Below are 24,247 nucleotides of genomic sequence, written 5' to 3' on the forward strand. Positions count from 1 at the left end.
CAACTCCATATACTATCAGAAACATATTTTATACCCAGTTTTCAAATATGAAATGCTCTTTACCCACAGTGACATGAATAAGTAGAATTGCATCAAGACAAAGCAAGCAGACACACGTCAAAATCTTGAACTTAGAAAACAATTTCTTGAAACAAAATGTAACAATAAACGGGTATCTAGGCCATACCCTTCACTCATATCCCTACAAAATCTTCTGATGTATCACCCATGGATTTTAACGCTTTTGGACTTTTAAAAAGCAGATTGTCCAAACGTCGACTTACAACCTTCCTTGGACTTTAGAAAGTTGTTCAAGAGGAATGAGATAAAGTACCTCTTCCAGTACAAAAGGCTTAGAAAAGGCTTTATTGGCTTAAGAAATTAGGGTGGAGAAAGATAGTGAAGAATAAGGGTTGTCAAATAGAGCATTTAAAACCCAAAACTTGTAGGCAAAATATTTGATTAAATACAATGAAAATCGTCTAAACAATGTGTGAACAGACTCTGCATTGTGTATTGCTATGCATTTGTTCTTTATACCTTGCTACCATATAACAGAAGTTTCTATATTGTGTACTAAACGTAAAGGGAAAATACGTAAGAAGAGGAAATTCGCAAGGAAATACGGTATTCGCAACTTAAAAGTTATTCCAAGTATTACTGCTTTCAGTCTTCGAAGATTATCTTGTGCTGATAAAGAAGCTGTTAGGAAACCATATGGCCTGAGTATTTTTATTCATCTTCCAAGTTGCAACAGCCCACTGCTTATTAGCGAACCAATGTGAACTTTTAAAATTAATGCATAACTCTTAGCAACACTTCGAAAATTTACGTTAGCAACAAATTTTAGTAGCATACACATTACCCACATAATTAATAACCGACGCTTCTGATGTCATATAGCATAAATCTCGGTTCAGAATTTCGCTTTAATTTTGTACTGTACGTTATCTTCTACATCATAAATAAAACGTGATGACAAAATCTAAAATACAAGGCCCAAAATATGGATCACAATTGTTAATATTGCTTGCTTTTCTTCTTATTTTATAGAAACTGTTTTTGTTTTTTAATATCATTTTAATCTATTTAGAGAATTACTTCAACTTTATTTAATGTTATATGTACTTACTATACGCTCTGTTTTAATCTTCGTCATTAAATAATGTGAATTTTGTGGTAAATTTAAATATTTAAAAGGCTTGACTTCTTAAAACGGCCGTAAAGCTCGTCAAGATTTTAGTTTTAATCTGATAAATAAATACTTAACATTTCATAATTTAGAAGAGTGATTTGGGCAATAAACAGAAATAAGAATTTCGAAATCGACACCATTGTATGCAAATATTAGGAAATACAAGATAATTTAATGAATTTGGTCAGCAAGGTCAAGGTCAAGGACTTCTACTCGAAGACAAATCCAATTAAACCTTCCTTGTTATTATTTAAGAAAAGGAATTAAACACAATAATAGTAATTGGGGAACAAATGAAGATAATGTTCGGAAAGATAAATATGCATAACTTTTAGTTATATATCAAAAGAAAGTAATCGGAGTTCTAGAAAATGCATTTGGTTCGGTTTATTTGATTACGTCAAAGCAAAGAGAAGAATGTTTTCGAGGAGGACGTTCTAAATTAAACTGCCTCGCATCCACGTAACATATAGAGAAAATCATGAAAACGCCCATGCAGCGAGACTATTTGCGAGACCATCTTAGAAGGGACGGACTGTTACAACCATGCCTTTCCCGGGATTCGAATTCGGGCCCTTCGGTACCGCAGTAGGCTTCCCTAACCACTATACAGACTGTGCGGCGGATTTAGAAAATGTGTTATTGATCAATGAAAATTAAATCTTTTTTGTTTAAAATTTATTTCTTAAGTTGTGGAAATGGATATACTCTAACGACAAACTTTACTATAGAAGGTGATATGCGACTAACACGATAGATGTAAATATCATGTTAGTGCAATGTTATATTTTCTTCATATTCTTCTTATAAACAGTATATGTATGATGGCTAGCGAAGGATCACCAATATACCAATTAGGCTGAGATCGAACCTTGGATATTACATTTAAGTTTTCCTTCTCGGTATATATTCATTTAAGATTTGTCCCTTTGGAAAACCTTTCGAAAGGTTAGACGTAGGCAAAGAGAGTTCACAGAACCTCATTTCCCATAGAATTTTCCAAATGGAATAATGCAGATATCTCTCAAAGGCTTCCCCATGTTAAATATGTTTACCAAATCAGTTAAAAACAGTTAAAAATTGCACTTAAAAACTTCGACTTCAAAAATAAATTAAAATTTTTTCTATCTATATAAAGTAAGTGAGCTTTATAAAATTTCTGTTCGTCCATTTGCTGTTTAATAGTGAATTTAACTTCCCTAAAGAATGCAAATTCTATAATCATAGGAGAAAATCTAACATTTATCTCCGTACTTCGTTTTGGTCAAATATTATAAACGGAATGGAGTAAACCTTCTCTAAGATAACCATCAACTCTTCCATGGAGGTGATTGTCATACCGATGTTTATGTTTTGGACATTTTCAGCGTTGCTTAAATTAGGGAGGTGGTCACTGAAAGAGGGTATATTTTTATGCAAAACCCAGAATTTAAAACCCTTCTGTGGTAAGTGAATGAATTTCTCATGAGTGTTTTGGAGGTTTCCTCCTCTTATCATGGAAGCTTTGCAAGAAAGTTGCCTTTCGATGATAACGAAAATTCGTGCGCCACCAACAGAATTTATATTGCAACTACTTTATAATCCAGGGTTGGCCAATTACTCTTTCTGCAAGTATTGCATACTTGTATACACATAAGCATAATTGTATTGTACAAGTACATTAGCATTGTACTGCATTGCTAGTACCGTTTGAATATTATTGCTTTTACTATGATGTATTTACATCAATACGCAGATGCCTGTTATATATAGCCAGCACTTTCCTTCAGTTTACCCTAATGACTAAATATTTAAGGTATATTATACCTTGCAGAAAGAGCTTTCCAATTTGCGTCGGAGAAGGAAAGGGGGGGGAATCGTCTTTTGAGGAAGAAATATTTACCTTACGTTCTCTTCAAATTTATTTTTCTGAAGGTTTTACTAAAATTGGAGCTAAAAATAATATTTTTAAAATTAACTTTAAGTCTACCTAATGCTAAATTGTGCCTAATTTTAATGTTTATTTCTTCTAGGTAAGATTAAATTACGTTAGGTTAAGGTACGCGGACGCCAGCGAACTGCTGCGTCAGAAGGGTTAGAAAGAATTTCGGTCAGAAATTCTTTTCAGTTTGTACTCCATTTAAAAATAAGAAAACAACTGTGAAACTACAAATAACAGCTTTGGGATTTTATAGGAGAGTGTATTTTTAGCGTCAAAATTTATTCCATAATTCAGTATATTTATGTAATGTTTAATATAATATAGTTAACTCAAATCCATAATGTTTGTGGATGATAAATGTGTGTTAATAACTGTGAACCAGATTCAGTGAAAGACTCAGGTTGAGGTTGTAAGGATCTTAAGTTTTACTAACGTTTATTTTATTTTAAATCTTTACTATCACTTCTTATTTTCTACTTCCGGCCAGAATTATAAGCGTTAAGGATTTTATGCAAAGTTTGTCTGGCGAACGCCAAGTATTTAAGTGTGGCCTTTTTGCCAAGCAAAGGAGAGAGGAAGCAGTGAGTTCGAAGCAGGCCGCTTACCTTAGAAGTTACGCAGTTGCTATTTGCCTTCCAGGCCAGAGGTATTAATCCTCTTGATAAATTAAACGTATTGTAGTGTTCACAGTCTCTGTGCTACATACGCTTCCTGTTATTATAAGGCCAATCTTCCACGTATATTATTCTAAAGTTAAATTAGAGTTTAGTTTTATTTTGATATCTTTTACGTTAGACCCCGAGTGGAGGGTCATTGTATTCCGAAGTACGGAAGTCATTGTATATAAAGAAAAATAAAGGGGTTTTGTATACCCTTCGTCTGTATCCTGTCTACTTACTACAATTAGTGAACATAGCTTTAGTAAGCTCTCTGTTCCTAGTCAGGTCATTGTATGTTTCCGAAGAAGGTTAGAAAAAACATTGAACCTGATAGTGGCGCCCAAAGAAGAATAACCATGGCCGAGTTTCAAGAAGAACCTGTGCTGCCTGCAGAAACGGCTCAGAATCCAGAAATGCCAGCTGCCGCCCTGGAAGGATTTGGGTACATCGTCCAGACCATGCGCGCTTCGATGAAACCAGAAGCAACATTTAACGGAAACTCACCGGTAACCAGTTTTTTGGAAAAATTGGATGACCACTTCATGCTCTACCCCGTGCACGAGTTTCAAAAAGTTACCTTAGCTACCAGCGCTTTGAGGGGCCAAGCACTTAACTGGTTCAAATGTATCGGCAGAAGTCTCTTGGGTCAAGCAGGAAGTCCCATCTATACTTACGAAAATTTCAAGACTGCCCTACTAAAAGCCTTCCCTGTTGTAAGGGATCGTGCGAAATTAGAAACGGAACTTTTCAGCATATATCAACAAAGAATTGAAAACCTCTCGAGCTTTATTTTAAGAAAAATTCACGTTTTCAAGCTCTTGTATGGAAACCGTCCGGATCCTGAAATAATTCAAGTGATTTTGCCGAGGTTACTGCCCCAAGTGCAAGATTTTATTAAATTAAGAAATCCGACTACACTGGAAAAGTTATTTGAGCTAGCAATCCAGTTTCAAAGTAGAAGAACGGCGGACGTCGAAAGAAGACGCCAATATCAACAGCGAAACCAATTTGGTACGCCAAGACTACAGCAAACTCAAGCATACGGCTACGGAGAAAAAGCGAATCACTGGGCAAGGAAACCCGAGCATTCAAAAACAGCCGGCGAACGTCGACAGTTCAATAGCAACCCAGGAAAAAAGTCTCAAGGCCAGTGGAGAAAGAAGGAAAGCACGGAAAGGAAAAATAATTTAAACTAAAACGGATTTCTGCTGACGAGAGGGTGCGGAAATCCGAAGGCCACGAAAATCCCTCTTCCTACAAGTTAAATACAGTAATGGTGAAAAATTTGACTCTTCCGAAGATTGAAGTCTTGGTAAATAATATCCCGGCCATCGCACTCCTGGATACCGGCGCGCAGTGTTCCTGTGTGGCAGAAGTCTTTTTTAGAAAGTATTTTCGCAAATACCGCATATATAATGCGGATAATACGACAGTATTAGCGGCGCAAGGAAAAGAATGTAAGTGCGTAGGTAAAGTACCTTTATATATCCGTATCAAGGACGAACAAGTAAAGGTGATGTTTTTTATAGTAAAGAATTTGCAAGCACATTTAATCCTAGGAATAGACTTTCTTTCAGACGCACAAGCTACACTGGATTTTAATGAAGCGTCCCTTAGGCTGACAATGAAACCAGTGCGTGTAGAAAAGGTTGAACCGCCAAGGTTAAATCTTGACCACCTGCCTAATGACGAGCAAGATAGAATCCGACAAGTGGTAAGTGAATTTGCTTCCTTATTTAGTGATATTCCAGGATTTACTCAGGTTACTAACCATAGTATTGACACCGGAGATGCATTGCCAGTTCGTCAAAAACCAAACCGGTATGATAAGAATAAGGAAAATATCGTAGCAGATGCCCTATCACGAATTAAATTAGACGAACAGGGTAATACCGTAAAAGTTGCAATGCTGACAGCGTGTACAATAAATTCCCGAGAAACTGTAATAACCGAACTGGGTAAGGATCCTGAGTTTGGAAGTATTTATGAGTATTTGAAGGATCCTGAAAATTTTAGCCACCAAGATATTGTGGCGATAAGAAATAGGGCGGCACATTACGAACTAATAGATGGTCTATTATTTTATACAAAAACTACGAATTCCAACAACGAATTTCGACCTGTTATCCCAGCTAGTCTTAGATTAAATATCCTGCAAGAGCTCCATGACAGCCCTTTAGCTTCTCATGCTGGTATTCGAAAAACTATCCAACGCGTACGCGAGGCAGTCTACTTTCCTGAACTGCAAAAGTTAACAAGGGCGTATGTCCAGTCCTGCCCAAAATGTCAAGGCGTTAATTATATTAATTTCCGCCCGGCCGGGTTTCTAAATAGTATTAAATCAGAATTTCCAAATGAAATAATCGGCATCGATTTATTGGGCCCTTTCCCAAAAAGTCAGTTAAACAAAAGTCGCTATCTCCTTGTTATGATTGACCATTTTAGTAAATGGACCGAAATTGTTCGCTTAAAACGAGCCTCCGCGAAATTAGTTACCGATTCTGTTTTAAATAAATATATTTTAAAATACGGGGCGCCCCTAAAAGTTATATCGGATAATGGTCCTCAATTTGTAAGTAATATATTTGAAGACGTGCCAAAAACTGGGCATACGTCATTTAAAAATGGTCCCGTATCGGCCGCAATCAAATATAGCGGAACGGGTCAAGAGAAATATAGTGAAAATTATCCGTAGTTATGTTAAAAATTTTCATAAAAGCTGGGATAACTATGTCAATGAATTTGCTTTCGCCCTTAGGACCGCAAAACATGATACAACGGGAAAAACTCCTGCTGAGTTATTTCTAGGCAGAACGATTATAACACCGTTAGATAAATTATTTTATGTGCAACAAAGAGCCCCAGAATTTAAAATGGGTGATATAGAAAAACTAATTAAGGAGGCAAAGAAGAATACTGAAGTAGCACAGAGAAAACAAAAATTGTATTATGACTTGAAACGACGGGGAGTAACTTATAAAGTAGGGGATGAAGTACTAAAAATTAAGCATTCACTTTCTTCAGCACCAGAAGATAAAACTGCCAAATTTTTTCCACGATTTGAAGGACCATATGTTATAGAAAAAATAACTCACGCTGTTGTAGTGTTAAAGGCCAGAAATGGTGAAATCTGTTCCGCAAATATTGATCAAATTAAGCCCTACTTCGATCGTAATAAAATGCAAATCTTTTCAGATCTTTTGCAAGATCCGGCACGGCAGACACCGCAGGTACAAGTTCCAGAGGTGGGAAAACGACAAGTACAAGGGCAAGCCAATGAGAGACAGAAGCAAGTGAAAAGAAAATTGCCCCGCGGAAAAATTGAAGGTACAAAGAAAAAGAAGCCGTTCCACCGTCCAAAAAACAGAGTTCACCAACACCCCCAGAATGAAGAAGGGAGAAGGACGACGTATGTGAAGAGGACCAGGAGAAATGACGGCAACTATAACCCGGCTCTAAAACGGAAGATCTACTCATCCGACAGGACTCTCCGCAGCAAAAGTCGCCGAACTGCGGAAGGGCCATCAGCGGCGGAGGAAAAAGTACAAGGAAAATTTGAACGGCCAGCAACGAGGTCCAAGCCGGAACACGACAGAAGTTTCCCGGTTCCACCAAGACCAGCTGCCTTCAAACGGCGAAGACCACAAGCAGAGGACAAAAGGAAGGTGTTCAAGGGTGGCCGTACTGGTGAAAAACGGAAGCTTCCAGAGGAAAGCACTGAAGGGCGAGCCCGTACAAGAAGGAGGATCAACCAAGCTACTATCTGCTATACCTTTAAAGACTGGGCCCAGAAAAGGATGTCCGAATATTACAAAGATAAGTAAAATTTTATGTTACTTTGCAAACTTAAGTTAATCTTTCATTCTTACTGCAAGTGGCAGATTTCAAGAAGATTTACCTCATGCGAGGTCTACCTTTATCGCCAAAAGGGCGAGAAATGAGTTGTGACCGATTTTCTTATTATGTTTTTAAATTACTCGTGCGTAAAACTAAAGTTGATGTATAATAGCGTTGTGTAAAGACTTAAATCTTGCAAAAAGTTATTGTATAAATTTTATTTAAAACATTCTAGCAAGAAAGAAGTTTTAGTCTGAAAGACTTTTTGAAATGTAGTATTATTTCAATGTAGAAAGAATTGGCACTTGCTTTGAAAAGAATAGAAGTTAACAATGTACTACTAATGTATGTTTTCAAATGTGTAAAATTAATGGCATGTTGATATGTTTTTATATACATGTGAACTGTTATTTTAAATGTTAAGAAATACCGTGATATGGTAAAAGTGAAAGTAATGTTAAAAATTTGTTATTCGTGTGACTGTAAAGATTAAAATCATGACGAATATGTGGTAAAGGTTGAATGATGTAGTTAGGCTCTCTGACGCTACACTTTAGAGTTAGCCACTTTTAGAATAGTACCTCAGGGTTTAGAGTTGAAAGTAGGGTGTGTTAAGAGGTCTCGTTATGTTGAATTTTAACACGTTAGTGTTTTGATTGTAGGAGGAAGTGTGGCACACGTAGACAGAAACACATTCGTGTTTGGTGTTCTTTTACAACACATGTCAGAGAGCACGGGGAGAGATAATTAAAATAGTCATGAATGAAATAAGAATGTTAAGAGAAGTATATTGTATATGTTATTTGCAATGTCATTGTGTAACATTTCATTAAACTAGTTTTCCTTCCAGATCTCTGGAAGGAACCAGAATTGAATAAAGCTCCTGGTTAGATGCAGTACAGATGAAAAAAAAAAGATTGTTGTATATCCTGGGAGCTGATATTGTAACAAATTTCTTTCTTTTAAATTTTCTAGTTTCTAGCGAAGCATTTTTTTGTAAAAGGTTGGCCTCGCGTTAGTTTCTAGAGCTAAAAGTTTTCAACAAGGTCGTTTTAGACCTCAGTTTCAAACTAATTAACTCTGGCGGGAAGTATGTAAGGACCTTAAGTTTTACTAACGTTTATTTTATTTTAAATCTTTACTATCACTTCTTATTTTCTACTTCCGGCCAGAATTATAAGCGTTAAGGATTTTATGCAAAGTTTGTCTGGCGAACGCCAAGTATTTAAGTGTGGCCTTTTTGCCAAGCAAAGGAGAGAGGAAGCAGTGAGTTCGAAGCAGGCCGCTTACCTTAGAAGTTACGCAGTTGCTATTTGCCTTCCAGGCCAGAGGTATTAATCCTCTTGATAAATTAAACGTATTGTAGTGTTCACAGTCTCTGTGCTACATACGCTTCCTGTTATTATAAGGCCAATCTTCCACGTATATTATTCTAAAGTTAAATTAGAGTTTAGTTTTATTTTGATATCTTTTACGTTAGACCCCGAGTGGAGGGTCATTGTATTCCGAAGTACGGACGTCATTGTATATAAAGAAAAATAAAGGGGTTTTGTATACCCTTCGTCTGTATCCTGTCTACTTACTACAATTAGTGAACATAGCTTTAGTAAGCTCTCTGTTCCTAGTCAGGTCATTGTATGTTTCCGAAGAAGGTTAGAAAAAACATTGAACCTGATAAGGTTTGTAGAATATGTCGAAAAACTATATCAAACTTACAAATATTCCAAACTGAGAAACCCTGGTAAAAATGAGAACATACAGAGAGAATGCTCTGAAGTAGATTCTGGTCCCCCTATGGGATATCGTGCTGATGACAATGATGCTCATCCAATTTTTTACATTAGCTATGATACAAATTAGCTAATTATAATATTATTTATTTATTTTGAGATACATTACTTTGCTTTGATAAACATGAGCCTAAGATATATATTCAAAAGAAGATGAATTAATATTTACTTATTTTGAATGTTTGTAATAAACTTTAATTTGTTGTGATGAATGCATTGCCATTCAAAATGCGTAACAGCATTTTAAGTGGATTTCAACTATGTCAAATGTCCACTGACTATCCATTTTTTTAATTGATGGAAATGTTAACGCAATAAGAAACTATGATTATAAGACCATAACATAGAATTTCACATTAATATGAAAATAGAAGAAAATGTTTATTTAATATCATAAAATGACTGTTACCAAAGAAATTAAATTTATAACACAATACTTCGTTTTAAATATAATAGGAACTTTTCTTTACTGCAAAACAACACAGGAGTCTGATAAAATATCTCAAGTATGATTTCTGATAAACACACTGAGTGTTCATATTCTCAGCTAATGCCATGCTTGTCAGTATCTGGTACACTATTAGAATGCGTCAGAAAAATATAAGAAATAAACATGCAAAAGATAATAGCTCTCGAAATTCTGTATCAAGAAATTTCAAACAACTACCTGCAAAGTACGTTGCAGAGCCGTTGCCTCATAGATTGGGTAATCTATCAGGTATTCGTAATCAAGAGGAGGAGGAGGAAATAGATAAGTCTCCTCCAATGGAGGCTCAGCAACAGGGGGCTCGAAGTGTGCTACACCTTTCTGATGCGGAAAGTCCGGCTTTTGCACAGGCGGTTCTACTTTAGTTGAATCTTGACATTCTTCCTGCTCTACTTTGATGACAAATCCAGGTCTCGTGTTTGCAGAATCGGAATGGAACGTGAACACAGTTTGATAATTCTTTAACTCTACCATGCCTGCAACAAAAGTATTTTTTAATTGTATAAATTTACTATTTAATTCGAAATTAACTAATAAAAGCACAAAAGAACCAAAACAAAGTTGTAGATTATTTTCTGTTTAAATTAGAATGATCGCCTAAATGAGATACACATACTACAGATAGTAATAGTGGCGTAATATGCTCTTGCGTTACTCGTTCGGTGTAATTTTTAAGAAACGCTAACGAATTTTTTCAAGAATATTTCCAAGTGGGCTGCGCGAACAATGATTAAATTATTGAGAAAAAAAGGCAAGGGAATCGACAGAAATCTTGAAAAACTCACTGGTGATTTGTTAGTTTACCAAATTGAATGGAAAGCATGAAATGTGCACCTTTCACCCAAAGTGGCCTTTAAAGGATGCAAAACGTTTCAAGGAATCAATCTTCAAGATCTAGCCAAACACATTCTCTTCCAAGACAAATTAATTAAAGTTAACCCACATAATAATAGATGGCACCTGTAATTAAATACTAGTGTGACCTAAAGAGCCAAAATTCACTACAAAGAATTGGACATGTGAGTAGGCATTTCTAAAGTAGTTGTGGCTCATGAATAACTAGATGAAAGATCATAGAACTTAATTATGTTTTCATCAGATTCAATTTCTGGAAAGTAATAAGTGATAAGTGACGGTGGACGTGGGCACTGTCCCTTTGCCGTAAAGATTAATCAGTACAACACCACGTCCACCCTTATCTAAAATTGGCTAGAGATTGCATATAGGTACATATAGAACATAATAATTATTCCTGTAATTACGCAAATGAACTTGGGAGAGCTTTCATGCAGGGCTAGTACATATGCACTACATGTGTGCAGAAGGCGGTTGCAACTAAATTACTTCAGTGCACGTATAAATAGTGCTGTGCATATACGTATTTACATAATTATGACATTGCATGTCTTATATAGACACTATGCGATACGGCATTGACATTATATATGAGGTATGAGATAATAGTGGTATTACATTACCATTATTGACATTACACTTACGAATTACATTATGCAGATTCAAATCTGTAAATACATTGTCAGGAGCAACATTACATATAGAACACATTTATAACACTATATTTGCTCTTGCTTTTATGTGATTGAGCTTCAGGATGGCGTACAGCAGACCTGATATATAGACATTATAAGTGCTCAAGGCAGAGGTCCTGCTGTACCTGTGAGATTTTTGTACAGGCACATAGATACTTATTTATGACAGTGTTTGCATATAATGCGGTACTGTAAGTATTTTCTATATTATGTTACGTAATTCAATACAACATTGCATATGACTTTACATTACTATTCAGAAATGACGTTACACTTGCGTTACGTGGTATTACATTTACAGTTTGTGCAGCGTTCGGATTCAGCAGTGTTTTTATTATGTCCAACGTGACATTAGATTTTGATACATATTGAGCAATATAATTGCTCTGGCAGTTATGCAAATGAGGTTAGGATGTCTGACATGGCGGGGCATGTGAGTATACATTTCTACTGTTCATAGGAGCATCTTGCTATGTCACTGCGGTATGCGCAGACTGTACTGTACATATGCTTTTGCATACATATTCTAAGATATTGTCCTTTGACTGTTCAGTACATCCGATGCGACATTTACATTTAAATACACGTATTTAAAGCAGTTAGGTTGTGCAGCCACTTATGGGGATGGGCATTGGGTAGCATTACACTTGCAATTCAGGTCTAGGCAGAGCCTGAAGTCAGCTGGGTACTTTCTTTGTCTGACACGTCATCCATATAAATATTCACTGTTAAATTAGTGGAGATGTTCGCGCATACTTGCTGATGTGGATGAACTATTTTATATAATGGTTTTTAAGTTATTTACATTGCTTGAATTTTGATTAGTACTGCTGAGATGTTGCGGTACGCTTCGGATAAACAGTACATGTACACATACGCGGTATACTTAGCCTTGCGTGTACGTGGTATATGTGGCCTTGCACTAATTATTCGACTGCGCAAAGGTCAGTTCCGTGTCTGGCAAGTAAATTCATAATTTTAATGATCTGTCGACAAAGGTGCTTTTGCTTAATCATGAATTTACAGAAGGCCTGCGTATTGACAGTTGGAATACGTATGTGCAGTTCGCTGGTAAGTGGGCAGGTTGTGACATAATGCTTCGGAGTACCCAGGTGGCCACAACTGCACTGATCTGTGTTAGTCAGGCCATGCCTGGCAAAGTACTCCGGGAAAGGCCCACGGCCCGTGATATAGAGCACCAAGTGCGTATTAGAACATAGTCGGGCAGGGTTTACGTACATTAGATGGTAGTGTGTACGCCTGCCTGTTTGTGCAGTGTCACATTCTTCCTGCCACTTAGCGAGAGCCTTCAGATGGAGATGTCGTTTCAAAGAAGAGTGTGGCCATGGAATTTCCAATTCCTCTGCTTCTATGTTGAGGGCTGCGTCTTTCGCGAGGAGGTCGGCTGCCTCGTTACAGGTGTTTCCTGCGTGGGCTTTCGTCCATGCCAGGCGAACATGCAGATGCTCTGTCTGCCTTAGATGGTATTGAATTTCTTTGATAATTGTGGACGTGTGTGCCGGATTTTGGATGGCTTGTAGGGCTGACGTGCTGTCGGAAACTATTGCTGCATTCCTGATGTTATGGTAAGCAATATCTTGTACTGCCTTTTGAATTGCCAGTGCCTCCCCTTGAAAGACGCTGGATGGCCCTTCCATTGCGCGACCTGTTCTTGGCCTTGAAACATTACGTACGCACATCCGACGTTGTCATCCATTTTTGACCCATCAGTAAAGATACGGGTATTGTACCTGTTCATATCTTCAGGTCGCCCTTTGAGGTTGATTCGTACTCCTACGCTCTGCTGTGCTGGGTGAAACTCAAGTGGATTGGCTGGAATTTCATAATCTCTGGGCCAGTAAGTTTCTTCATATAAAGTGGCTGGTTGCCGCAGTTGCTTAACTTGTTGCAGGACTGCCTCCCTTTCGGCGCTGATGTGAAGTGGAACGAGACCTGCTAAAATGTTCAGTGCGCTAGTAGCTGTCGTTCGGTAGGCCCTTGTGATGTTTAACATAAATTGCCTTTGTATACTTGAAAGATGCCGCACTTTACGGCTTTGCATCGGCTGGGCCCATACAGCCGCCGCATACGTTACAATCTTTTCTGCAACTGTCGGATAGATGATCTTATGAATATGCGGATTGAGGCCCCAACTGTGACCCTGCATTAACCGCATGTTCTTAGCAATGGTCGCGGTACGTTTTTTGAGATCAATTACATGTGGGATCCAATTTCATTTTTCAATTTATTATCAATTTTTCAATTTTTCAATTTATTATCAAACAGTAGACCCAGATATTTTAATTGCTTAATTATTTTTATCCGCTGGCCATTGATGGTAATGCGAGGCTGTCTGACCAGCGTTCCTCATTTTTTGGGGAAAAGCAGAATTTGTGACTTGCTTTCCGCTATTATTAATTTTATCTTCTGGCATCTTTCGCTGAACAGGGAGAAGGTCTGATTGCTGTTCGCTTATAGTTCCTCTCTCGTTCGACCTTTTACTATAAAGGCCGCGTCGTCCGCGTAAGCTATAACCCTTGCATGCTCCGGCCACTGTGCAGAAAGAATACTGTTGAAAGTTAAGTTCCAGAGTTGGGGGCCCGCGCATGAGCCTTGTGGGCATCCGCGGGATTGCCTCCTCTGGAGTATACCTCCGTTGTGAACGACTATGACGCTTCGGTCTGACAGGTAGTGCTGGATTGTTCTGTACATGTTCGATGGGCATTTGGCTTCTGCCAGCGCATTGAGTATGGCTGGCCACCACAGCTTGTCGAAGGCGCTTTTTAGATCGAGGCTGATAAACGCCGTGTGGTTACCGTTCCCTTGATTTTTATAAATTTCCTTTTTGATTTCTGCCAGTGCGTGAACCGTTGATGTACCGGTTCTGAAGCCATATTGATTAGGGCTTAAGTAATTAGTGAGGTACAAGTGATGCCTCAGCCGATTCATAATGATCTTTTCTTACACCTTCCCCAACGCAGACAAGAAGCAGATGGGTCTGTACGAGTCTGGATTGGAGGGGTCTCTATTTTTCTTTAGAAAGAACACTGCTTGCCCTACTTTGAAACACCGCGGGAATGTACCCGTGTTATAAAGCCTGCTCAGGAGTGAAGTCAATTTCTGGAAAGGACAACTGCATGATATTTTCATGGTTTCTCCGTATGTAATGGAGTACACGCCGGTTTTCCTTAAAAGATCTTCCACGGAGATGGCCCTCCTGTGCTTTGCCTGAGTCAGTTAACTAATAAACCAAGCAAGGCAACAGATAGAGGATCAAGTACTGCGGCAAAGAGGTCTGTTGTTACAACATCTTGTGCGCGACCAGAAAGAGAGACAAGTCTCATTTCAGACAGACAAAGATTGCTATTTGGACTGTGACATTTTTCATCACTTTGATCAGTATCAAACAAACTTTGATTATTGAAAGAAAGTACAAACTTTGATCAGTATCACAAGATGCCATCAGCAAAGAATGAACTCATTCTCATTCTCAAGCTCTAAAAATGGTCGTTGTCATCTTGGTAACTGGCCCACCAGCGGCCGAGCGGTAATGTCGCTGAACACTGGTAGTTCGGTCCGAGGTTCGAATCCCGCGAACGGGCTGGCTGCATGGGTGTTTTCGTGGTTTTCCCCATGTGTAACGTGTATACGAGCCAGTTTCCCTTAGAAAGTCCTCCACGAAAGGCATCCCTCTCCTTAGGCAGATAGCCCTAGTGTGCTTTGCCATAATTAAATTAAATACACACATCTTGGTAACTCTAAAATAATGATGCTGATATTCATCTTTTGTCTTTGCTGATATTCTTCATTTGAAACGTCACTTGCTAAGGAACCTCATTCAGATAGACGGGCAAAGTTTCAGTGACACAGTTAAATGATATACTCTGAAGCTGTGATTATGTTTTACAAAATTATTTGGTTTCAAAAGATTTAAGAATTCCTGAATCAATATTTATTTCTTGAGATTCGAGATTCTCTTTCAAAAAATCTCAATAAAAAAATGCTTAGTTAAAAGTAAAAAATATCTTGATTTAATAAAAGAAAAGAATTACAAAAAATTCGTAAATAATGAAAAGAGACCAATACAAATTAATTTACATTGTTGTTAATCAATTTTTTAACTATGTTGAAAACATATAATAATATTTGCTTCAGAATGACTTACAGCTTTTACCAAATAGAATCAATACACGCAAACAATTTATTGATTTATTTGTTGAACAGATCTTGTGTTTGCAGGTAAAAATTCCGTAAACGAAAAGGACTCCTTTCAAAACAGTACATTTATCAGCACTTCTAAATTCCATAGTCATACAGAATGTGTTTTGATATATAATTACTGTAGGAAATTCTTTTAATTTTCCTATTTATATAATATCGACTACATCATAAACAAAACCTCATGATCATAACTCAAGCAATGCAAACACCGTAATATCTTTAGATGTACAGGATGGAACAAAATTAATGATCACAACTGCATAGGGACAAATTACGTAATGTAATGGGCGATGGAATGTGAAATGTTAACACAGAAACTCGTTAAATATTAAAAACATGAATAATGAAAAAGTCATTTTAATAATGGAAAAATGATCGATAGTTACAAGAACTGTTCAAAGAAAAAACCGCCAACTACATTACATGCATTGCAACGATGACGAAGTGATTGAAAGATGCCCGGATTGTTACATATTTCGGCAACAGAGATGTTGATTCATGCGGCAATATCTTTAGGTGAGTCAGTCTGAGTGTCATAAGCGACATCTGTCATCACGATGTGATGCATGTTTTGTAGTTGACGGTCTTCTATTCTTACACAGTCCTTGTAGTTGTCAAACATTATTTCTATTAAATATTCGTAACTAGATAAATGGCTTTTCGTTCTCCGCGTTCTTTGTCCTTACTCTATTTTCTCGTTCACATTTCACATCACATGAAAATTCTTACTTTTGTCATGTTCTATCACCCTTAAAATTTTGACCATCAATGCTTTTAAACTCAGAAAAATTTGGAAAATTAGAGAGATCTCATTCGGTTATACTTTGTGAAAAGATATGCCTTTCTTAGAGCAATTACTGATCGTGGATGATGTAGTTAATCTGCATGATCCTGATTAAAACTCGCTGTATCAAACGTATACAGCATGAACATTGTAGTTATCTGTCAAGCATTTAATTTTCTTCTTACATTTAGATTAAAAAGATACAGTTATTCTGAAATCAAGAGGTCTATATTTCATTTGGCCAATATCATGGAGGAAAGAACTTTCATGTGTCTGGAAAAATTAATTTATCACATAAAAGGATATTTTTTTTTCTTTTTAAGAAACATAATCCCGAAATTAAAAGATTCAAAATTTCTTGAGAATAGTAACTTGAAATTTCTCTCACCAGGATAGTGGAGCAATAAGGCAAAAGTGTCGAGGAATATTGTCCAGAAGATCCTTTCTGCTTGATTGCAATACAAGTTCGCCCATCGTCAGAATTGTTTCAAAGCCTGATTAAAACTTCCCTCAGCGGATTGTTTCAAAGGTACACCCACGTTAACTGAACATACCTTCCTCCAACTTTCGCCATTTTGAGCCTTATAAAAGGTCAAAGAAGGATCGTCGTATTGTTTTCAAGGCTGGGAAGCTACTGAAACACTATTTGCAAAAGTGCCTGCTACTAGCTATGTAGACCGGAATCTATGAACATATCATTCATGGGTCATTTGCCTAAATTAATTTGCCTAATTAGAAGTAAGAATGTGTTGTGTACGTATTTTGCATACTTACGAATTTTCTTGTCGACTGTAAAAGTTTGCAGAGATCCCGCCAAACTTACTGCAGTCATTCCAGCAAACGTTTGAAGGTATATATTGCTCTTTATTTTATTAGATATTAGTTACAGTTATAGCACATAGAACTTTATAAGCTTCTTGCATTTAGCATTCGAAAAGAAGTGGAACAGGTAGCTCTTTATTTGATAAAAAATCAACAGGTACAAATTACGAATACAGCACACAAGAAATTAGTCGGAATTATATAAGACCAAGGCAAAGATGTAATGTGTTGTGATGTTATGCTCAACTGGCGTCAGCTGTTTGGCTTCAGTTTTGTTTTTGAAAATGCGAAAGTACTTATCTTTTATTTGTTAAAAAGTAGGGTTAGCTCCACGGTCGGTTTTTTTTTTTTTTTTTTTTTTCTTTTCCTGGATGAAGTTTAAAATGTTGCCAGAAATGATTTCGTCAGTCAGTGAATAACAGGTATTCAGGTATTGATAGCAAGGAAATGATGATGCATATTTTATCTCCATCTTAATGTAAACTGAAGAATGAAAACATTATGACCACCTACTCAATGATGCGTTGCACAACCTTTGGCATGCAAAACAGCTGCAACTCGCCTTGGCATGGATGCCACGAGTTCTTGGTAGATGACTGGAGACGGGTTATACCATCAAATGCTTAAACAGGGATTACGAAAAGTCGAGATATTTCTACATGGTGATGTCCGAGCTCTGAGCTGCCGCTCTATGACATCCTAAATCTGCTCTATCAGGTTAAGATCCGGCGAGTTAGGTGGCCAGGCAATTTATTGGAATTCATCCTTATGCTCCTCGAACTACTGTTCCAGAAGTTTTGAGAAAACCTTATTTCTTCATACTCTTTAATGACTTCTAAGGCCTAAAATCTCCTATTAAGTTAACAAATTTTCATGCAATCTCGCTGAGTTATTGCATTTATGTAATTTAATCAAAAAATATTCTCTTCATAGCATGCAAAAAATAGCTTTAATTTGTGTAGCACTGGATTTTAGAGATCACGGTATATATCCCTTTTGATTTAGCAACATGAGTTTCAGTAATAATTACTCGCACTTTTAATAAATCTGATTACTTTTTTAATCACCAAGAAGACATAAATAAAGTTACTGCTAAGACAGGTCAGATTATAACTGGATATTCTTCATGTTAAATATGAAAAAGTTTTGTTTCGTTCAGTTACCAACTGATGTTTTTCAAATTGTGTGGGGTGAGAAGCGCTTCAGTGTTTTTAGATAATAAGTTTTTTCTGTTTTCAAAATGGTATTTTCTCACATTTCTTAACCAATTTGAACATCCTTAACAAAATTTCAAATTCAAAATCGGACTGAATTTTAGAGAGGCCTCCATTCATTTCTAGAGATTTTCTTCAATTTCATTTTTAAAAAGACTTATCTCTCAAATAGACTGCAGCCGTCTTTGAAATCATTTCCAAACTGAGGGTAAATTCTACTTAATCTAAAATTCGCATTCAATTTTCTTATATATATTCAGTCTGAAATTGCTGAATATTCATTACATAAAAGCTAAAGCAAACCATTATGTGCAATATAATTCATATCCAATTAAAAAATTACTTGGCTTATTTAAGTATCTACTTCTCTTCATTACTTGTCAATGTTAACGTGCCTTATTTAAAAATTAAACTGGAAGGCATTGTTTTAAATACAGGATGTCCCACTGATCCAGCATCTTTGGGATTAATCGCTAAACTAGATACATCAAGAGAAATTCACACCAGAAACCACATAACATCTGCCAAAGAAAAATCCAGATTTTATAAGATCTGACTGTCACCTATGCCGGGTACTCGAAACATCTTGGTTTATGACCAAAACGGGTTTGTAGCTGTTGGATGAAAAGATCCGTCTAGTTTAGACGATCAATCTTAACGTTTTCCAAACTGTACTATCGGCGTGGTAGTATCGACTGTATCAATTAGTTGCAAACAAAGAACTTATTTCAGTAGGATTCTATAAACGTACCTTACAATGCTTGACATTTGGGGCATCTTCTAGGCCCTAGGGCATTATTCTATTTTCAAAGATACAACTATATTAAAGAAAAAATTGTAGATATACAAAAGAAAATAAGAAACTTACGCGTATGGTCTGCCGGTAGAGTTCCACAAAGTTTCTGCCCGTCTACTTCGAAGTAATCATATTCACATCCCTCGCTAGATTCTATATCAAAAGCGCGGAAAGACAGCTTCAGTCGACAAATCCGAGGTCCCAGCCTCCTAATGGTGTACCGGCACTCCACATCGGAAGGATAGTTCTCAGGATGTTCGGGACTCAAAATGGTGAAAGCCAGCGATGCATATAGACGATCGCAAGTACGAGGTTTGCCATTCTTGCGCTGGGATGGAGACCTTCCTGTACAGATAATGAAAATTTAGCTGAAAATTTTTATGTATTTTCTCAACTTCAAACAAATGAAAAGAAATTTCCGACTCTCTGTTCAACAGAGCATGCAAAGTAACGCAAACTGTAAAAATTTTTTTAATAACGTAATTGAAATGATTGTTAAATATAGCTTTAACTTTTAGAAATCTGAATAAGAACACATTGGTATACTGCTTAAAACATGCAGTACCATAAAAGAGTTATAAAACCTGTAAGATTTTTATTATTTTTAACAAGCACAACTACACTCATGTCCATAAATTAAGGATAATTCAGAGTCACGCGGAAATCGAACTCTAAAATAAATATATCACCTGTAAAATCACTACACATATCTTCAAGAATCATATGAAAATTTCAGGAAGTAACCAGATGACACCGATGGTACGTCACAATGACGACAGTGTAAGAGAATGATATATAAGGAATACAGGCAAAGAAGTAAAATTGTTCGCAGGCGCTTTATAAGCATTTCAGTGCAATAACCGAATAGTTATGACACAAAGGACGCATTTGGATGATTTTTTACGTGGTAGAATTATCGGCCGTCTGGAATATGGGCGTACCCAACTGGAAGTATCAGACGAACTTGGAATTGCCCAATTAATGGCTGAACTTAAATGTTTTATTTCGGAATCTGACTATTTTTTGCAGATTTTTTAGAATTCTTAACATAAAGCTTCTAGGTCAACAGAAATGATGCTATGAATGTTTTTAGAAACTCTTTCCTTGATAATTCCCTGATATATCTAATACAAGGATTTAAATTTTGCAGCTCAGTATTTTTATTAAATTCGTTGTGAATTCAATGCAAGAACCTGCGATTTAGTTGCAGTTTCATAACAAATTTTGACATCCAATGTTAATTTAACTGCTTCTTCTTTCGGATACCTTATTTTATAGTGTGCGTTCATAACAGAAAATTATGCGATTTGTTTTGACTAAATGAAGACTTGCAAATAGCTGAAGTGATACTGGAGTCGTTCTCTATTTTCAGCACTAATTCGACTGAAACAAATAAAGTTTAAAAATTCATACTTTTCGTCTAGACGAAATGAGATACCTACTTTTGAATTCCGTTGCTTTCTCTTCATGTAATATGAATAAGCTGAATCCTTCTGAATCCTATACATTAAATATATTTTTCAAAGTACAATAGTCTGTTATTTTAAAACAGACACTTCAAGGTGGTAAAGAGCTTTCCCTCAGTAACGATCTTAACATGTGTCGTAATCATCGCACACAGGGAATTAGTTGGATTATAGAAAATTAGACGATTTGTCGTTCATTACATTGCATTTAATTATGAGATATAGTTTGACAGAAAAAATGACCCTGAAGCGTCTCTTCCAAAGTAACAGACTATAGTTATTAAAGGTTTCTTTAATTATAAAATCTCCAAGGAACGGTAGTATTAGCACCGGAAATAGGTTTGTTTTCAGTATGCACAGCAAAAAACTCATTAGCATAAAATCTTCCATTTGTTTCCTAAATTGTGACAATCATTGCTTAGTAGAGTAAAAAAGGGTAGCTATTTAAAATCAGCGTATGTTTCTTCATGATATTTTGATGGTTTTTGGTGTCAACATATTTTTATAACTTTCATGCTCAATAAATAAATTTCTATGCCGTGCACTACGAACATGATTACAGAATTTCTGTTCAACTAGGCTTACTATATTCTAGAGAAAAGAATCCAGGACCACCGCGCAGGAAAATGGGACACAATTCATTCTATAGTAGGCATACACATCAAAAAAGTATTTTTACGTTTCTTTTTTAAAAAAATGTTGGTAAACCGTTGAATAATTTTTAATTAACTGCAAACATGGCGCATTATTCTTTACATTTAAAACCACTGAAAAAAATATTTTTCATAATTTTCTTCTGATTTGCAGTTTAGAAAAGTTCGGCTTATAGTTTTAAACATATTTGGGTTTCGTATTTCTGTACGTTTGACACCATGTCTAAGTCAATGTTTTTTAATTTTAGAGAAAGTTTCGATGATTTTTGATTTTTTGATAAAGTATCCCATTCTCGTTACTACATATACACATATTTTCAGATTTTAAATTCGCAATCGGATAATTATATTGAAATTTTATCATTAATATACCAAATGTACATGCCCATTTTGAAAGCGTCATTCAATAAATTATCTATTATAAAAAATTAAAATGCTTTTTGAGCATTTCTTGTTTCCAAGAAGGTATTCGATGTAAATTAATAGATGTAAATGTGATAAAACCAATAGTAGCTGGAATAAAGTTAATACAATTTTCTCATGAATATTTTACCCTTGCAAATTCTAAACACATTTTTAATTCACTGAAAAGAAAAAAATGTACCCCATAAGGCAATTTATTGCTATTAATCAAGACACATGACTTTTATTGCTCCTCTTTCAGCAATAAAATGCGCAACAGAATCCTTCTGTCATAGTACAAGGTCCAGCAAAAAATTCTTCATGGAAATAACAAAAATAAAAGAAGTAGAACATAACACATTTATTGCACAAACACCATGAGCCATTTGTCACCATCAACATAAAATTGTTTATTATCACTATTTTCGAGTGATCGAAATATTTCCAGAATCTTATCACATAATCTGTAACCTAATCATATCATTTTTATTTTAACAATGATATTCTCCAGATGCGACACCGTATACACATCTGAAACGTATCTTAAAATATTATATATTTCTGCTTCTCATACCATTGTAAATTTCTTTATTTCATTCATGATTTCATCAGCGATACATGCTTTATATTTTCAAATATAAAGTGTGTATCACAGATGAAATCAAGAAGACTAGTAAGGTGTCTCGAGAGAAATATGAAGAGTCTTATATAATGTAAGATTTTCTGGAAAATGTTCCGTCAGGATTGCAAGAATATTTTTTGTGCGTAACGTCATAGCTGATGTCTCCTTATCATCACAACATATCAGCTACCCGGTGATGATTAAAAAATAGTATATCGTACTCCTCTTACTTGTGCAATGAATGTGCCACTTCCAAGTCGTATATTGGAGGTTTTCTGTTAAATCTTATTCATCTAATATAGACTAAATCCCTCTGTCCTCGACAAACTAAACACACATTTTAAAATATATCGAAAAGCAATTTAAATCAGCATCACTGAACTATCCCTGAACAGCATGAAGGACAAGAAGCATTTAAATACGGTCGCTTACCAAAAGCAGGAGAGCATGGTAACTGTCTGTAGACAGCATAAAACCCTTTGTCTAAAATAGAATCATCGCTCACAAACGTAACATTAACTTCCCGTGGATATCCATAGAAAGTAACAGTTCCTATGATGGGAAAAAATGATTAATTATGAAATCGACATATTTTAGCATAAGAATTTGTAATAAAAAATAAAATTAATAAACTTAATTTATCAGATAAGTTTATTTTCAGTAATTAACTAAATTTTATATCAGTTTTGCATTTGGTAACATTCATAGAAAGCCAAACATAAAGCTAAATACACCAGTTATTTAAGAGATCTAAAATAAATACAATAAAATCTCTATTAACTGGCACTCAGTTAACAGACCAATACAACGACACTTATATCAATACAAAATACCAATACAACGACACTTCTGAAGTTGCAGAAATTTATGTAGAAATATTTTATATCCGTAAGGTAGTAAATTATTTTCTCCCGCCTTACTGCGTGCCTTCATGGTAAAATTGAAAGCATGTCCAGCTAACAATCGGGAAATCCAGAATTCGAATCTCGGCGAGGACACTGCACATTTGTTTCATGTTTCCTGTTCCGAAATAAAGGTAATATCTCTACAAGCTAGTAAAAAATATGTATAGTACTTGGACAATGAATCTGAAACATCTGGCAGTCGAAACACTCCAAATTTCATGTCAAAGTATGCAGTTCCATTTGGAAACCTAATTTTGAAGTTAATTACCAGTAGCAGAATGTGAAGTTTGAATTTTTAACATTTTTAAAGATACTACTTCAAGCGCGTGTAATTATAATCCATAAATGAAGAATATATGAGAATTCAAAACAGGATGCCATTATAGGCAAGTGCCCGCCATTGGGGAAAAAAGTTCAAAAGAGGACAATATGTAGGGTTTATATTTATTTTAACTAACATTTATTTTAAGTTTAAACTATCGTTCCTGTCAATCCTTACTTTCCCCTGGAACTGCCAATGCCAGAATATGTAAATTTGAGTAGAACGCGCAAGCATTCAAATTATCAGCGGAAGTAGTATGATTTAAATAGAAGGAAACGAGTTCGGTGAGAGAGTTATTCTTACTTAGCGAGCGCGAAGGTAGTTATCGAGAATTGAAGAACCCGCGTTGCGGCCTATGTTCTTGGCGGGAAGTAGTTGCAATTGTTCCAGTGAGCTTCAAGTCTGCTGAATTAGCAGAGGTATTTGTAAAACGCGGTGAGTTAGTTATTTTAGAAGAAGTTATTTGGAAAAACCTTCAAAGTGTTAAAATTAATTGCAGCCAAAAACATAAAGCAACTGTTACTCAGATAATTAAAAAAACTTAATATTCTTTGCTCTTCCCTTTATGCGGAAACTGTTTCAGAGAAACTTTGCATAATTA

At 36.0% G+C, this 24,247-nt stretch overlaps 1 protein-coding gene across 1 annotated transcript in view; it reads right to left on the reverse strand.

Annotated features, from left to right (window-relative positions):
* The window catches only part of LOC118202432 (cubilin-like), a 212,861-nt gene that overhangs the window by 89,316 nt on the left and 99,298 nt on the right, over positions 1 to 24,247 (reverse strand). Inside the window, exons 14-16 of the mRNA XM_085806530.1 lie at positions 22,852 to 22,971; positions 19,349 to 19,621; positions 10,070 to 10,365 (exon numbers count right to left, since the gene is read on the reverse strand). Of these exons, the coding sequence (XP_085662656.1) occupies positions 10,070 to 10,365; positions 19,349 to 19,621; positions 22,852 to 22,971 (689 nt within the window). The remainder of the gene's footprint in view (positions 1 to 10,069; positions 10,366 to 19,348; positions 19,622 to 22,851; positions 22,972 to 24,247) is intronic.

Source organism: Stegodyphus dumicola, chromosome 12, assembly GCF_044657685.1.
Source record: "Stegodyphus dumicola isolate Sdum_Otavi_A_Nest chromosome 12, ASM4465768v1".
Classification (NCBI taxonomy): Eukaryota; Metazoa; Arthropoda; class Arachnida; order Araneae; family Eresidae; genus Stegodyphus; species Stegodyphus dumicola.